The 18481-nt window shown below is 37.8% G+C and overlaps 1 protein-coding gene across 2 annotated transcripts in view; it reads left to right on the top strand.

Annotated features, from left to right (window-relative positions):
* The first annotated feature begins 914 nt into the window (after nucleotides 1-914).
* Nucleotides 915-18481, top strand: part of plod2 (procollagen-lysine, 2-oxoglutarate 5-dioxygenase 2) — a 30290-nt gene continuing 12723 nt past the window's right edge. For both annotated transcript variants that reach the window (XM_062441606.1, XM_062441607.1), the window contains exons 1-6: nucleotides 915-1343; nucleotides 12572-12663; nucleotides 13302-13438; nucleotides 15863-16026; nucleotides 17937-18049; nucleotides 18151-18214. In XM_062441606.1, coding sequence (XP_062297590.1) covers nucleotides 1241-1343; nucleotides 12572-12663; nucleotides 13302-13438; nucleotides 15863-16026; nucleotides 17937-18049; nucleotides 18151-18214 — 673 coding nt within the window. In that variant the 5' untranslated portion in view covers nucleotides 915-1240. The remainder of the gene's footprint in view (nucleotides 1344-12571; nucleotides 12664-13301; nucleotides 13439-15862; nucleotides 16027-17936; nucleotides 18050-18150; nucleotides 18215-18481) is intronic.

The raw sequence follows: 18481 nt of genomic DNA on the forward strand, positions 1-18481 counted from the left end.
AGAGAACATTAATGAGGAACAATTTTGATAATTGATTTATTGATCATTTAAGATATTTTCAAAGCAAAAACACCTAAAATTATCTGGTTTCAGCTTCTCTGCTTGGGCATAACTTTGTGGCTTTTTCTAATGCATTATAGACCAACAATTAACTGATCAATCAAAGAATAAGCAGATTAAAATAATCATTAGCATCCCTTGTACAACGTAACTGAGTTTGTGTATTTTTTGCATGAGTATTTCCATGTTATGTTATACTTTTGCTCTACTTCGATTCACAGGGACATATACCTCTAAATGTATCTGAAACATATGGTTACTTTGTAGATTTAAAAAAAAACACAAAATATGATTATCTTAAAAAGATTATGCTTTTTTTTTGAGCTGACAGTATAAAGAACGAGTATTTTGCTACTTTAATTACATTTTACTTTTAATATTTTTAAATGCAGAGTCTTAACTGAGTATGTTACATTGCAAATGTACATTTAAACTTGGGTAAAGGATCTGAATACTTCTTTAGATACATTTTAATGCTGGTTAAAAGCAGGGACAAGTTTTCTGTGTTAGATAATCTGGTTTGAATGTGGTAAGGAAAGAGAGAAACGATTAATAAAAAAAAAATCACTATAATGTAAGTATTGAATAAAGGCTTATATTGTATGAGTTTGCAGTGTTATTCCATGGCTTGCACCAATGAGCCTGAATGAAAAGTCTCCTATAAGGAGGGTGTAGAGGGGGTGTAGTGTTGGTCAGAGAGGCGGTGGGTGCGCACAGTGGGAGGGGACGAGGGGAGGGATATTTAACAGCCGGGGGGCAGTGGAGGTAGAGGGGGGATACATTCAAATACTGCTGTACTCAGGCACACTTTCGCGCAGGACGTCCCTGTGTCAGGGGTGAATACCGTTATTTTTCCTCCTCCAACGCCTCTCTTTATGTTCTGAAACTTTAACACGAAAACAAGAAGCTGCAGCTGCAATTAAGGAACCACGCCTGTTGCGCTAATGTCCCTGAATTGCAGTATTTATATAGCCTGAAGCGACAACAGCTGTCCCAAGAGTTGCTCGTCTAGAAAACTTGATTTTCATTGGATGTTGTTTTTTTTAATGATCATTTATTATCGCGAGAACGCACAGTAAAAGACCATCCAGATCTGATTGTGACCACTGCTGTTGGGGCTGGGAGGTAATAATCCAGCCAGTCCACCACACTCTGTCCGGGAACACGCACTATAACAGCAATGGAGTACCTCAAGTTTTGTTTTGTGTTTTCATGCTGGGTGAAGTTTGCCATTTCTGTCTACTCTACTGAAACACCTCAAGCTCCTGTGCCTATTCCTAAAGGTAAGAAACGATAAAGCTACCCCCCTCCCCGCATGCCCCCACCCTCTTATTGTTCTCTGTGAGTCGCCCCAAACTCATATAGAGCTCCATGTACTTTCCTACTGCACATTTGATTTCTTTTCCATTATGCATCAAATTGCTTAGTGACACATCTTCTAATAGCATTTTCTGAACTGCCATAGCAACTGTGTAACTTGTCTGGCAGCTAAGAGCGAAGATGTAATTTACCGGCAGCATGATGTTAACAGAAGGTGCAGGGTGCATGCCTGTGGCTGTCTGTATGCGACTCTGAATAGTCTATGTGTAGTGCACATACAATAGCTTATGGTGAAGCGTAAAATTGCTTAATAGTTCTCAACACAAGAGAGAACTGTCTGCGGTCTCTCACAACTCTGTGTTTGTTTCTTGTTGTTTGGCTGCGTGCCTGTTGTTTTTTTTTTTATAAACAGATGTGAGGCTGTAAAAGTGTCACCACGAGAAAAATAACTGACCAATTAGAAACAAGTATTAGATGGTTTCACTTGTTTCCTTTTTTAAACAGTCAGTATTACTTGAATTAAATCCACATCAGTATACAATTATCGGGCTATTTCCCAAGTTCCCCCATACATCTGAATACACAAGAAAACTTTTAGTATTTGAATTAAATTGCAAAGAAGCAATTATGTAAAACAGACAGGCAGTTGTAAACCTGTTATAATTGAAGGCTCAGAGCCAAGTGCGCAACCTGCTTCTACAGTTGAGTGCTCAGCTACTGGGGCAAGCTATACCATACATGTACTGTATGGGCCCCCAGCTTTATTGACTTGTTTGATAATTCTTCCCCTGTTGACACGTAGCTGTTGCTGAATTGCTCTTAATTGCCCTAACATCATTTCAGTAAAACAGAGCTCTTGTTACAGTCATAGAGCAACCTTTAAAAAACCTGCAGACAACAACATAAGTGGATACATATGGTTTCGTAAATACTGTGGGCTGATGTTTAAGTTAAATCTGGTACTTGTCTAATGGTGCGTTTTAACAGGGGGAGGCAGTATACTATCAGGGCACAACAGCTGCCCTCAAGTCTCGCCAGGCTCAGGATTAACTGAGTGTCAGACACACAGAAGCCACATTCAATTTACAAGAGTGAAAATGTTTGCCTGTGAATGCTCCACCTTGCAAGGATCATGCCATACAATAAAGCGGTGTGGTGAACAAACATTTAATTTACAGTCATGGGAATAATCAAAGTATTTTAATTAGGTTGTATTTAACTTTGTTGATTCTACTCAGGTTCCATATTTAAAGAGACAGTTTTAAGTAGTTTTTTGGCTACGTTCCAAAGAAGGTCACGGCTATGTAACATGTCGTTTATAGGCCATTAAACAGAATGTGATGAAAAAATGAAAATAGCTGTTGAAAGCTCAGAGATTACAGGTTTGTATTATTAAGTTTTTAATATTTTTTCATCAATTAATCATGAAGTGGGCTTATTTAGAACATCAACAGGGTTAAAGGGGACATTAGGTACCCAATTACTGTACCCATTACGTTTACTGTATATGACGCACTTACACTTTATTTTTACACTGCGCCACTTTGCTACAATGATTGAATAAATGGCAGAAACACATTATTATATATAATATTTTTGTATAGTGGAGGCATTTCTATAAATTTGTGTAAATTTCTGTTTTCACAATTTTCCCAAGTATATATTGCCAAAGGAACATCATGCACAGATGTTTCAGCAAATACTTTACTAAGATATACTGATGTACTAAGTACTGGTGTATGCAGCTGTTTTCTCTACAGACTGATTTACATTTTTTTTGTATAATTCCATGAATAGTTGAGAAGATTAATGTAACTCTTGAAGCGGAAGCCAGAGAGACAAACCCAAGTTTTTGTGATCAACATGAAACAGAACTCCATTTCACATTATGTCACTTTAGGGCCAGTGTGTGTCATAACATCAGAAAATAATAATGCACTGCACCTCTTATACAATGTGTTAACATTGTGGAGTACCAACTTGATGAGTCATTTTTTCCCTCTGGCTTCACAGTCTAACCATTTTCACTTCTTTCTCAGAAAAAGTAAAGCAAACAAGTGATGACTTGGTACGATCCTGTTGGGCAATTGACAAGCAGGCCGAAGGAACATATGTGCTTTAGAATAAGGTTGAATGATGTGTCGTCCATTAGGTAAAATAGAACAAGTTGTACTTTTTTGATCTGTTTTAGGCATCTGCATGGGGCAAGAGGCTGTTCGTCAAAGGAGAATTAGTGTTTACACAAGAAAAAATATTGCATTTACAGATATGAAGGTATCTATATTTCTTGGTTTGGGTTCAAGACTCAATAAACTTTATTTTGTCACTTTGTAACAGAAATTCATCTTTGACACAACTTAATCGAAGAAGGTAGCAATCAAAAGGTAGACACATGTAACAATGATCAATTAGAATCAGTAAAAACCTCATTGTGAAGGCGATGGAGTAGTTGTGTAATGAGGGTAGCTTTCCTTGTTATTGACCAGGTATAAAGGTCAGGTAATGGTGTTTGAGTTAAAATATATTACTGGTCTGATTGGTGATGTGGGAGACTTTGATTTTGTGTTTAGTGGTAATGCCTTTGTTGTTGAAAGGCAGCTGTGTGAGTGGAGATGTTCTAAAAGTGTTAAGATATCCTCAAACTCCTCTCTGATAGCACAACACTTCTCTATTGCTTGTAGCACAGAAGCAATTCATGTGATTCAGCAGTGAATGGGCACAGAGGAAAAAATAGGAATGTAGAGAGAACTTGGAGGTCTGCACATTTTGCACCAGTGTGCACCTGGCCGGCCACTGTGGACAGCAGACGTGGCTGTTGGTTTGTGAGTTTTGGAAAGCTTTACAAAACTTGGGCAGTGCAGACCCCCACTGTCTGGCTGTCTCAAAGAAGCCTCTCACTGATTTTTAACTGACTGTGTGAACATCAGTTCTGACAGAATATATTTTGGATTTAACGTGTAGTTCTTGTGGTGTGACGAAGCCACGGCACATAAACCCTCACTCAAATAATGTCTTAATAAATCTGATTAGTTCACTTGAGTTGCTTTCATGCTCAGTTTACAGTATTGGTGTGAAACATACGAGTGTCAGCAGACCAACCCTACTATTATCATCAGGCAATCCATTGAATATAATGTTTCTCCAGTGTTTCATTGTATTCTGCCCAGCTGCTTGGTAAGCTACTCAGTTTAAACATGAAAATGCCAGTATCGGAAAATTGTGGACATGGGTGATCTAAAGGAGATCTCAACGAGGTCAACTGCTGTCTTATTTCAAATGTATTTTACAAAAATATTAAGACATTATTTACTTATGAACAACTTTTGTTTTCCTGACAGTTACTAGGAAATATGTTGTAGCAAATGAATGTTTGAGATGTGGACAATCACCGCTATTATTCAGTATGATCTCATGTGTTCCACTGTCCCACAGAATAGGCATCTTTAGAATAAGACATTTCTCAGACATCATTTACGTGTCAACAGGCAGCATTTTATTGCGAAGAAAGGAAACTCCACCTAAGGTTGTCCGTGCCTTATATACTATATAATAGTACTCTCAATTGCCTGTAATTCCAGTCTAACAAACTAACAAACCCTGCTGGCAGGCCAAACCTGTAATCGTGTCTTAGAACATTGTCACTATGTCACCACAAAGTTGGTCCTGTGCCTTCTTTTGGCCAAATTTGTGTTGTGTTGTCTGTGTTTTTTTAAAACTTTTTTGTTAACTATGTCTGAGGTATTTTCTGCTAACTATTAAACTGAGAAAAAAACTGTTTAATGTCAAAATGACTTTCCGTGATATGAAGTCTTTTTCTTAAGCAGTATTGTAAACATAACTTCAGGAATGTCAACAGAGATGTGCTTCTCATACAAATAACCCATTATTCTTCCCCAAAATCACTTAAATGATGACTGTAACAATGAAAGAATCGAGCAGCTGTTGATCTTTGGCAAGAGTCATCTTGGCAAAATATTGTATTGATGCAGCTGACAGGGTTTATATTTTTCAAATTGCCATGTATTTATTTAAAATTTCTTTTGAATTTTAGCCATCAGTAGTAAACACATTAAATAAAACAGGTGTAGAATATTTATCTAAACATACCAATACCAACATTATATGTAGCGTCTACCTTTTCTGGTTCCAATCTATATGGAACAATAGCAACCCGTTGAGTTGATAAACCACTTCCGGCATATTACTGTTTAGCCAAGTTTCTGTCAGAAGAAAAACACAAGTTCCTGAACTCCGACTCAACAAGTCTCGGTTGTATCAGATCTATTTTGTTATCCAGTAAGTAAACATTGACCAGAAAAAGCGATGTGATGGCTGGCCTGATTGCATTAATTTTTTAGCTTGGCCAAAAGACCAGCTCACTAACCCCTCTTCTGCTTCTATGCACAACGATTCCTCTTGCCTCTGAGCCGTTGTAGTCTGCTACATCAGTCCGTTGCAGCAAGACATTGTGTCCTCAGTCTGAGCTGAACGCCACTTTAAGGTTCGGTGGAAGTGAGGTGGCCGAGTTGTTTTTAATGTTTACAAGTTCAGTTGGGCTGTACGTGTTTGGCTTATTTGCACTGATCGTGTTATTTGTACCCATGTAAAATGTCCCAACACTCTTTACACCATAACCAGAAGCCAGAAAAGCTGCTGCACTGCTGCTTAGATTCATGATTTTTTTAGTGAGAGTAGTAGATATCATTTAAAGGATTTACAAATGGTAATTATAGTTTTTTGTTGTTGTTTTTTCCCCTGGAAAAGACATGTCAGGCACACATTATTGTTCCAAGCAAAGTATCTTTATGCATCTTAATACATGTCTGGAGAGGATCTTTACTTAGTTGATATGTTGAGCCTTTTTTTGGCTTTTTGAGCCTGCAATTTGAGTTTATATTAAGTAATAATTGTAGCCTGTTAAAATAAATCAGCTAGCTCAGAAGAACATGCAGATGCCAAAGTATGCAGTTTGGGAGCAGCTTATCTTTAAAAAGCATTTTGAATTCCCTTTCCAAGTAGAACAAGATCATTTTCAAGAAAACGGTAGGTGGTTAGAATGTTATGCTTCCACTTATAATATTTTTAAGCACAAAAACAAATTGACAAATTGATTTAAGCCAACTTAGTATGTTAACATCTACAGTAAGTGCATTGTTGAATTAAACTAGGGTGGTGTTCCTGTCAACAATGAAAGATTTAAAACTCTGTGGCAAACTGAAGAAATGACTGGCTTAACTGTAGACATTGCCCCTGACAAGAGTAGTGCAAGACATAAACCAGATGGGATTAATTGTAATTTTTTCTATATTATATTTGTTTCTCCATGGTGTAACGAGTAAGCTATTCTTGTTTAAAGTGACGTGCGAGGAGACTCCAAAATTGTTTCCTGGCCAAATGCTGGTGACATCATGCCACATCCTAAGGCTGAAGTGCCTGTGGTTTGACGTGGATTTAAAAACACAGTCTTTTTTTCTGTAGATGCACCACAAGGCTTGTGTATTATGGAACTGGTGTGTTTTATCAATTATGGCGACTTTGAAACGTCACTCAAAAATAAATTCTTTTTAGTAATGGACAGCTACAGTAAAGAAACATCCAACTAACCGGCCTGTGAACAATCAGAGCTTTCTAGTCTCTTGTGTATTCATCCTGCAAATTTGGTTACTAAGGATAATTACAAACACATTGAGTACTCGTTTAGGTAGCACCAATGGTATTTTGTTAGGTGAGAAGGAATGTCTGCATGTCTCAGGGCTCCTGGTTTTTTAGATATCTAAACTGGCACTTCTGTGCCAAAGCAGCTTGTGGTTCCATTAAAATGTTAATGAATACAAAAGCTGGAAAATGCTAAATTAGGAAGTGTATTATGTATATATGTATAGCTGATGGCTGAGAAATGAGTAGAAGGCAGAGCTACATAGGCCAGGACAGTGATGTACTTGAACGATTAAATCCACGTTTGTACTCATCGTCAGATCAAGACCCCTCGTGTTCCAGCTGTGACTGAGAAGCAGCAACTTTTGAATGTCATTTTTTAAAAGAAGGGTTTAACAATAAAGTAATGACAATCTTTTTTTTTTTCCTTTTTTTTAATGCCATGAAGTTGAGTCAGGGTTACAGTAACCTTTAAAGCAGAAGAGAAACTAGCGCCTGCTGTTTCATGTTTTGCTAAATGGAATTGAATGACATTAAGGAATGTTATGCAGGTCCCTGTGGACTGAGATAAGCTCAGTTCCTACACTGACTTAGTCTGTTCAGTGTCCAAAACAAGGAGTGTGGGTGTGTCTGTGCTTATCCAAAATGCTGGCTTCTATCATTCTCTGTTCTAGGGTGTTTAATCAGGCCACTGACCTATTTGCCTTTTCATTTCTCTCACCTTTAAATACTGTGTCAAACTCTCTCAACCTGTATTACTACAGTTACTTTGGTGGCCAAACTATACAGACTTCAACATGTCTTGTTTAAAGCCTGGAAACTTAGCAAAAACATGCTTTAGTTGTCCAATAGCAGAATACGCTTCCAATGTTGATTCCTCCAATGAATTTTACCCTATTCAACCTGGCACCAAATGTTTTCCGTTCAAAGAGAGTTGTTGCCCGGATGGAAAGGGTTTATGTTATTTTGAGTAACACAAGGAGGGGTTTCAGCTGTGCAACCTGGCAAAGTTTTGACGCAGCTCAAGAGCCAATATTCACCCATGAAAAAGCAAATGTCGGAGAGTCTGTTAAGCTTACCATGTTTAAACAAGATATTGTACCATGACTTTGATTATTTTAGATGCAGAAATAAAGGAACACACAGACTGCCCTGAGAAGTAAATCCATATTTTTTTTATGGTGGGGCACTTCTCCTAAAGCAAATCTCCAGGATCAGAAATGACACGCTGGATTACACTAAGAAAAGCTGAATTTAGCATCACTGTGCTATCCTTGCATGAAAGTCTGAATCAGGTCTTATGTATGTTGGAAGAATCCTTTTTTCTTTCACCTGTTATTTGTGTCTGGCTTCACATGAAGATGTAAAAGAAATGCAGCCTCACTGAACTAATTTCACTTTCCATTGAATGACATTTTTTGGATACCATTGGTGAGCTTTTAGTTGAACACTGTTTATTTTCTTGGATGACGAAAATAGAGAGAGTAGGGGTTTGTGTCTACTGGCCCTGACTGTCTTGTTAAAGAGGAAAGATCCTGTTATCCTCATGTTCAAGGCCAGGGCACATTCCCATGATACCTCTTTCCGTTTTGCAAGAAATGCTTACTTAAGCTCAGCCCAGCCAGTGCGTCAGAATTTTTGCTCATCGAAGTGTGAAAGTTTACCTAGACGGCTGCTCTCCATGTGGTAGAGAGAAAGAGTGAGAGGGAAAGACCGCTTGGCTTCTAATACCTTTCTTGGAGAAGAGTTACAGCAGTGCTGTTTGAGCTACATTCCTCTCCCTCTATGGGCTGTTCATACAGTACTGACAAGAGAACATGCTGTGTTTATTTTGACTAGACACCCATGCCCAAAAATTGTGGCTGTCTAAAAATCTCTCCTTTTGAGTGTTGCCATCTGTCTCTAAACTAATCTTCATAATTAGTGTAATAATGGTGTTTGCATAATAAAACCACATCAAAAGTACTGGCTTACTGGCCCAGGAATTGATCAACAGGTAGATTTGTGGTGCTGTAATTCCTTTCTTTCTCTCCATGCAGGGACCAATTTAAACAGTGAAGCACAATATGGTTTCCATTAAAACCAGATCAAGAGCTTTTTCACTCAGTTTAAAACATAAGCAAAAAAATGAAATGGTCTGAGCCTGTTTTGCTAATATTTTGAATATGCAAAAATGTCAAGTAGGTGCAAATAATCCTGTGTAACATACAAATGGATGTCATCTGCGTATGAGTAGAATTTGATACTATGCTTGTGGAAGATGGAGTCCAGCAGAAGCAAATAACTAAATCATGTAGAATCAAGGACTCACCTGTAGGGAATACCCTGAACATGAGCGGAATTAACTGTAGACTCCTCATATTATTTTGTACAAAAAAATTATATTTAAGTTTAAGACTAAGCCTGCAAGAGTAATATACATATTTTGGGATGCTCAAAAGCACAAGCTATTAGACTTGGGTTTCTCTGAACTGTGGTGAAATTGGTCTATTAGGAGCAACAGAAACAAACTGCAGCAGTGCAAGGACATAAAGTTTTACTTACACTTACAGTATACAAGGCTTATCCATGTTAGCCCTTTGATCCATACTTTGTGCAATTTAAAATGTTTCCCCTAACTGATTATGAGGAAATTACAGACAAATCCCATTTTAACTTAACATATGATATACAATATGATATATGCCTTGTCTTGGTGTATTGCTGACCTACCATAATTCTTCTCTAGGAACTTTGTGTTTTATTTAGAGACCAAGTTAGGACATCCAGCCAAGGTTTCCAGCCGTAGTTCACATGACACCACTGTTACTTCTAAAGCAGTTTCCCATACTGGGAATTGTTTATGGAAAAGCAGTGAAAAAGACTTTCCAAAGTGGTTGAATAACACTTGCAATGTAAGAAATAAAAGTATATGACTGATCTCTTTTAAATCAAAGGGGATTTGCAGGCCCAGGCTGTACTTAACTGGGAGCTTGCTTGTTAGGATATACTCATGTGGCCTGAATGTTTACAATGGGAGAAAAAAAGCATGTGGTTCCTTAAGGTCAGGGCAAAGTCACAGAGGGTAATTGGTGTGAGCTGTCAATCCATTTCTTCCTGCTGGGAAATGTCTCCCGGGTATCACGGGCCAGTCAGCCAGTTTTTCTCCACACGTGTGCTGTAGCTTAGTGTACAGTACTCTTAATACTGCATAGGAAATTAAAATAGAAAAGTTGTACAAACTGAACAGTGTAAAGATCACAATGTGAAGCTCACCACAGGCTTTCATTGCCCAAGTACAAACAAAGCTGCTCGTGATTAATTCATATTTCATGGGCATGAAGGAATTAACTCACATCATTATGTAATAGTGTTTTCATGGAGACAAAGGAAATCCTGACAGAAATTTTTTGCTAGAATGCAATGTTCAACTATTTTTTCTTAAGTATCATTGATACAGTATATTATAGTAGTCCACAAACCAGGATGCATTACTGACCTGTTACACTGTTTGGCACGAAAATACTATGATATGCAGATGTTGTGCACTCATTAGCTAAATGATGAGAATCAGTAAAAAAAAAACCTATGAATATTCAGGTTGAGTCACTTGAGTGGTTGTATTTTAATCTGCAAATCAAATTTAGTTAGAAAAAAGCTTTTTTCCCCATAGCTTCAACCAAGATTGCTTTCACACAGCAAAAAAAAGAGGAGTAGTTTGATTTATGACACATCTTTTCCCCAGAGGACTTGTTCTAAAGGCATGCACATGTTGCTTTCTGAATATCTAATTACTTTGACCCGACCTGGGATTCAACTTTGCCACTGTGATAATACGGTGTAGGGAAATGGGAAGCATCCAGACCTCTACTGTAACTATTAAAATCACTTGTTTTACAGAGCTGCATGGAAAATGTGTTTACCAGATGTGAAAGACACCATTCTCTCCCTGCACTGTTCGACCTTCAAGCCAAGAACAAGAACAGGGACACACCTGTGGCTTGAAATAGGCGCCCCTTTCCCTCTGTGCCGCTCTTAATTTAAAACAAGTCATTCTGAAGTCCCACTGGTTATTTGCTGTGTGTCATCTGATGCTCTTAGGTTCAAGGCAGACAGGAAACTATTTCCAACCTGTAACAGAACCTCTGTGTCAGAGGAGTACTGGAATAGCTATTAGAGCGATGACAGGGCCACAGACTAGACTGGGATGAGAGAATGGCACACTGACGGGAAATGAAAGGAAAAGAGCTACTCTGTGACTTCTTGTAATGTGCTTTAGTTTTTTGTATCCATCTGTGAATGGGAGATGAGTGATTTTGAAGTAGTACAACTCATTTTTTGACTGCAATGGACTTAACTTTTCAACATATTTGGTTGCTTCCAGAATCACAACTTTCCCTTTTATGGAAGCCATAATGACTTTATTTGGCCAATCAGTGAGGGTTAGGTGGGTCATATGACATGAAAATGTTATGTCAGCATCCTCTATTTGAAATGTGTTTTCAAAGCTCCAGGATAGATAACATTTAATTAAAACATTTAAAAAATAAAGACCTGTTCATCTTCGTTTTTCAAAGGTGTAGCATAAGTTCTTTAACTATCTTCTGGACCAGACTGCATTTGTGAATCATATCTTCTCAAGGCCTTGAAAGGGCCCCCATATATACTCGTTCATACTTTCAATTCTACTTGCCAGTGCACAATAAATTATTTACAAGAGTTTAGTGGAACATAATGCTGTATAATGAACAGAAGGAAGATTGGCTCTTGAAACATGAAAAGCCGGATTAGTACTCAAGTGGTCCTATAAAACAATATTAAAGTGTCATTAACGTTTTTGTTGGAGTGTCTGTCTGCCAGTGTAGAATAATGTTTTGCTCAGTTTGAAATTATCTGTTTGAGGCTGGAAATGAAATACAATAGTACTCCACCTTCATGGAATAATAGACTTTGAAGAATGAGATCTAGAGATCCAGGGTACTTCCTTTTTGCATCCTCTCTAATCAACGTCCTCTAGTTGGTTTCACAAAACATAATAGAACAAGTGAAAACTAGCTTAGTGGGTGTAGCCCGCCTTTCTCTAGTTTCACATGAGGCTATGGTGCTAATTTGTATTTGGTCTAACCTTTCCTCAACCTCAGACTTCAGCACTTATGGCCACTGGAAATGTCCTGGAGGTTTGTGGGAGTTCTTTTAACCAAAGAAGATTGTTAGAAGTCACTGAGTCCATGTTAAAAATGCGCTTCAGATCAAAACTACAGTCAGTGTACCTAATTTGAGATATAGGTTTAGACTGCTAAACCAAATAGTTGCCAGTTTGTTGACATAAGTCTGAGGTTTATAAAGGACTTGGCTTGCATAAGAGGGAATCTTAATAGTAGCTTATACGTAACTAAACAAGAATACACATATTTCTGTGGATTTCCTTCAAAGGAAACCAAGATTTTAGCAATTCTGCAATAGTGTATTCCCATATCCCCATAATTCAGTAGCCAAAAAAATTGTGATAACTTCATAAGTCACAAAAGTAAAGTTGTGAAAATGTGTTCTTTTTCAGAAAAATTGCTTGTTCTTACTGTTGCAACTGAGGAAACAGATGGCTTTATCCGCTTTAAGCAGTCTGCAGACTATTTCAACTACACTGTGAAGGTAAGACTGTCTTCTCATATTCTAAAATTATGTAAAAAAAAAAGGGGAAAAAAAGTGGATTTGTGCTGTTATTGTGCTGTGTGCTTGGTGAAGTTGTTTTTTCCGGCTTGATGCACACTCAACTCTCCATAGCAAGCCCCATAAGTAAACAAAGAAAAACAAGGACCTGATAATTAGACTATAACTCAGGTTTTACCTCAGTACTGCAGCTAACTTGGTCCATGTGTATTATCAGTATGAGGTAACCACTCACTCCAAGACTTACACTCCTATCTAAACCTCCTGCTTCAGTTTTCTGCTTTTGTCAGTCACAGTTGTTGCAAAACAATGAGATTATGTGGAAGTTTGTTCTGGCAGCACTCTAGTTTCTAAAATGTGCAATTCTGCCTTTGAGTGAGTGAAAACATCTGCTGATAGGGTAACACAATTGTCCAATGCAGGCCAACTTCATCATGTTTCCTGATCTTGGTGTGTTTCATAGGGAAAGTAGTTGGAAATTTCTCCCATTTTGGAAAATGTGAAAACTTGTAATATAATAAATAAATAAATAAATAAATGACCAAAAAAAGGACATGTGAAGATAGATATTTTGCAGTGTTGCTTCCTGCTAATTTTGCATTCATATTGGGCTGTTGCAGGTGTTGGGAATGGGAGAAGCATGGAAGGGTGGCGACGTAGGCCGTTCGATCGGTGGAGGGCAAAAAGTCAGACTACTGAAGGAGGCCATGGAGGGTCTTGCTGACCAGGAGGACCTTGTTGTCCTATCTGTGGACAGGTATGTTGATACATACAAATATATTTATTCCTACCTTTCTTTGGTAGCTTGGACCTATTCATATATAAGGTTCAGGCAGAGTTTTGTTGAAAATATTTCTCATTGTCTGCTGTAGTCATTGTTCAGTGTTCCACTGGACGGATCACAGAAATATTCACTGATATTATTTCCTGGAAGATTGATATTCCTATACTATCTTAAGTCCCCATTCTGTATCCGTACGTTTGTAGGCAATAAATCCAATAAATAAAAAGATCAGATTGTTTTTTTATTCCTTTTTAGCTGGCTTATATGTTCTTTTTTTAAGATGATGTTCAGCTGGTACTTTAAGCTGCTCTGTCGATGCCTTCTTCTACTAAAACATTGGCTTGATGCTTTGATAAGATTTAGCTCAGATTTGAAACATAATACATTTCCTTAACAAGAAATAATTGCAAGACACCCTTAATTGCTATGTAGATCTCTCAATTAAAAATGTAACTAATTTCCACAATCACAGACGGAATTATGTAGCCCGAAAACGCCCTCTACTCTTTCACGCAAAGGCATTATTACAGAGCACCTGCAAATATATGAGCAGGGTAATTCTCACATGCAGGTAGCTCAATTATGAGTTCTCAAGGCCAATGGAAAGTTTCACTGACTTAATGTGAGTGGTTTAGAATAATAACAGCTTTGCGGGCCATATTTCCTCAAATAGAGCAGAAGAAGATGATACTGTGTACAGTGTCACATGAATAATGTAAGCTATAATTGCTGTGCAAAGTTGTCACACCCTTGAAACAGGTAATTGGAATGTGTTTTTTCTTTTTCTTTTAGAGAAAATGATTGTAGTGTAAAAAACTACATCTGCACTTCAAAGAAGACTGTGAGCCATTTAAATTCATTTCAAAATCTATAATCCTGTTGGGCCACCGTGGCTGTGCAAGTCATTCACAGCCTTACATTTTGTCTTATATGAAAGTCACTCTCTACGAAATTCATGCAAAATTAAAATTCATTTGCTGTGTTGTTAAGCTTCTGAGCATGTGCTAAATTCCAAAAAGATGAAAATGATGATGATTGCATGCAATTAAAAAGCTGCGTACCTTAAATGGAGACCACAATTGCTATTCACAGCCAGTATGTGGTGTGTGAGTTGGCTCTACATCAGTCACTTTATGCACAATTGGAACTGGCAGAATTTTTTCATGTGTATAGTAATGATTTTAGGCTTCACAATGGAAAGATTTTACTTAATCAAGGAGGTTAGCCCATCTCCAAACAACATTCTTAACACTGGTACAAAATTAAAAAGGTGGTACTTCCCACTTTCAGTATATGAACCCTACATATTCCCAAACACACTATGGAGTGTGTTGTGCATCATTAAATAGATATTTAAACCTTGGCTTTAAGTGTTCTCTGTTAATTACTTGAAGAGGACACGTATGTAACTACATAATTTGCAGCAGAATGCTCAATGCAGCTTAAAACTCAACTCTAGTTTCTGTAGTTCTGTAGTATTAATAAGAGCAAATTTAGTACAGTAATCTTTAATCAATGATCTCTGATGCCAGTATAAGCAACACACACAAAGAGAAAATAAAACAAAACATTTAGTCACCAGACTGAGTTGGTTTGAAATTTATTTTAATATAATAAACTTTTTAAACACTGACAGCAGTGTTTTGTCTGTGGATTGCAAGACCTTAAATATTGCAGCAGTAACTATGATTGATGAGTTAAGGAGACAGAGCATACTTGTATGAACAGGTGTCAGCCAGATGTGGTTACAGTAGAGCAAACAGGCTTTCTCACCTACAGTTGACTTCCACTCATCTTAGGGAATGCCTCCCTGAGGTTGTTCAGGTTGACTAAAGGAGGGGTGCCTTTTACTTTTCCTTCTTATAAGAAGTGGTGTATATATAGTATGGGATGTTTTGTTTGGATTGCTGAATTTGTTGGCTACTTTCTACAGGATATAGGAACATGAACAGAATCACTTCAAGAAGAGAAGCGACACTGGGGAAATGGTGTCACTGACATTAATCAGCCCTTTTATCATTATGACTTCATACCTCAAAGTCACAAAATCCCTCTAAACATTAGGAGTTTCCACATCCTAAAATATCTGCCCTTAACATGCTTTTAAATTAACTGCTACCAGGCCTATGTAAAAGCTTAAGCACTTGTTCCTCTGTCATGATACATTTCTGTCTTAGTGCAATTCAGGAATGCTTGCTTATACACATGTTCTCTCATGAAGAATGTACATTGTTTACATTAAGATTTCTATCTACCTTGAGCAAGTAGTAGCTTGATTTGTTTGTTAGTTGTAAGATAAAAATGTAGTATTTTTGAAAAAAAACTGTCACACTGTCCCTAAGGGGTGAAAAAAATGATAAGAATCTGTCTTATTTTATCTTCACCACTCTCTTTTAGCTATGATCTTATCTTTGCTGGGGGACCAGAAGAGATTCTCAGGAAGTTCCAGCAAGTCAATCATAAAGTCCTTTTTGCCGCAGAAGGACTGATTTGGCCAGATAAGCGACTAGCTGACAAGTACCCCTCAGTCCGCAGTGGCAAGCGCTACCTCAACTCTGGAGGTGGGTTTTAAAATTTCAAAATGTGCTTAATTGTTATGACCTGTTGAATCTCTTCTCTGTGCCATGGCTCACATGATGGTGTGTTAACACCTAACCCTAACCCTCAACTTCTCAACCATGTCTGAGGCAAAATAGTCTTTTTTTGGTTATGTTTTGGGACATATAACTTGTATGGTAGGGTAAAATAGTGTTTGTGGAACTTGGTTTTAATCCCATAACTTCTATGGGTTCACACTGTTTATATTCTACCATTAGCTATCGAAAGCTGAAGACTTGCAGACCTCTCTGGAATTCAGGGAGCTAATCAGCAAAGCCTCCTCAGTGTTATTGGTTTAAAGAATGGTGGGATGACTCCAAGGAATGGCAATAGACTGGTGTTAGCTTTTAAATATGAAAACACAGGACTTGTATCTCTTGCTGTAAAATGGGAGTATATTTTCCCTGTAAACAGACTCTTGGTGGTATTTCCTGTCCAAGTGGACAAGAGGTGACAGAAGCCCATTCATTAGAACAGTAACTGCATACTTCCTTCTTTTTCCAACCCTTTTAATTCTGATTTATTTCCTCCTTCCATTAACATTTCATATGGAGATGTTTTCTAGGCATAGTGAATGTGAAGTAATCTAAAAATGCAGACTGTTGAAAAACATACTAAATGTGTTTAGTGTTTTTTAAAAAGGACAGTACCAGTATGTGCTCATGCATAATGCAAATGGCATGGCCAGCTGCACTTCTTCCTCAGGCCATTGGATTACTGCTTTCCCTGTGGCCATCATCATGGTCTGACCTCCCATAGGAGCCTAGCTGTCTCAGTCTGATCAGAGACTGTTTTTAGCATTCATTGTCACTGACATGACATGTGGATTTGTCTTGGCCCCCCGAATGTGCCACAGTTTGTATAAAATTGCTGGTTTTGTTTGTGTTCTTACGGCTACCGCCCAAGTGACCATTGGAGAAAGTTTTATAGCTCACAGAAAGCACAGAGTTTCGGGAATGGAATCAAGATACAGTAAGTGTGTGTGTGGCTGTCTGTTTATTTAAGTAGACTAACAAAAAGGTCACTTGCTTACTAAACTAATAATAGTTTAAACCGGGTCCTGAAACCAATTATAGCATTGAGAGTTGCAAGAGCTATAACTTTTTTTTTTTTAATGCCAAAATAGAGATATACCGTGACATAAAGTTTCATTGTTTCATGTAACAAGTTTCCACTCTTTAAACTTTGCTGTCAGAATATAATATGATGTGTTTTATACCACAGTGCAAGTTAATGTTGACTGGGCCAAAAGGCAAGCACTTCCCAGCCGTCATTTTGTGGATCACCTACCAATAAATATGATTTGCATAAAATTTCATGAGTTCCTTTGAACTTCTTCTCAGTGCGGATTTTTTTAGATTATGTCATGTCTATCCATTGACTTGTTTACAGTTTCTCAGGCGTATTTGAAATGATGGGATGCAAGACAGTACACACCAACAACAAAGCCAAACCCTGCAATCTGTTACTGTGGTCAGTGTTTGTGAGTAAGAGAAGGAAAATGAGGAGACAAGGGAAAACTGGAATGGAGATTGACATGAGAATGTGCATTGAGAGTGGGTGTGAGTTACATACTAGCACACGCTGTTCCAGAAACTCAGCTAGTGGTGAGTTGTGAGACAGTTAAAACTTATGGATTACAGCTTTCCTACTGCCCATTACTGTGGTCCTTCCTATCTGCGCACTGTGGGAAGAAAAGTTTCCTGTGTGCTCGGGATTACTGGCCAGAGTTGCACTTTGTTTAAGGCGTATACTAAGAAGCCAACAGACATAATTGACACCAACAGTCTGCCAATTGTATATGACCTTGTAAACTTTGGTCACCCTATATTTTATTGCTGCAAATGTTTTTCACACTGTTTATTGCTTGCAGGTATAATTGGTTATGCCCCATACATAAACAAAATTGTTACACAATGGAACCTCCATGACAACGATGATGACCAGCTCTTCTACACTAAAGTATACCTGGATCCCTTAAAACGAGTAAGTGTCTTATGATCAAACCCAACACTTAATCTGAAAATATATCCCTAGAAAGCATATCTGTACGGCTGAGCAAATCTCCCTTTTTTCATGTTTCTCAGGAAAGTCTCAATATGACTTTGGACCACAAGTGCCAGATCTTCCAAAACCTGAACGGGGCCGCTGGTGAGAAATCACAAGAACTCAATTCAATAATTCACTCACTAATTTAAAAGTTATGTATAACTCTGGCACTTGTAAGTCAAAAAATGAAAAATTTAGTCTCGCTCCACTAACCATCATCATATGTTTTTGCTCCCACACTCAGTCAAATATTGCATATGTTCAAAGAAGTCATAGGCTTGGTAATTTACCTCGTAAAACCTTCACAGCTCTTACACATGCGGTAAGTTGATTTTCATAACCTGGCCTAACACGTCTCGTGTTCTTATT

Source organism: Scomber scombrus, chromosome 20 (genome assembly GCF_963691925.1).
Source record: "Scomber scombrus chromosome 20, fScoSco1.1, whole genome shotgun sequence".
Classification (NCBI taxonomy): Eukaryota; Metazoa; Chordata; class Actinopteri; order Scombriformes; family Scombridae; genus Scomber; species Scomber scombrus.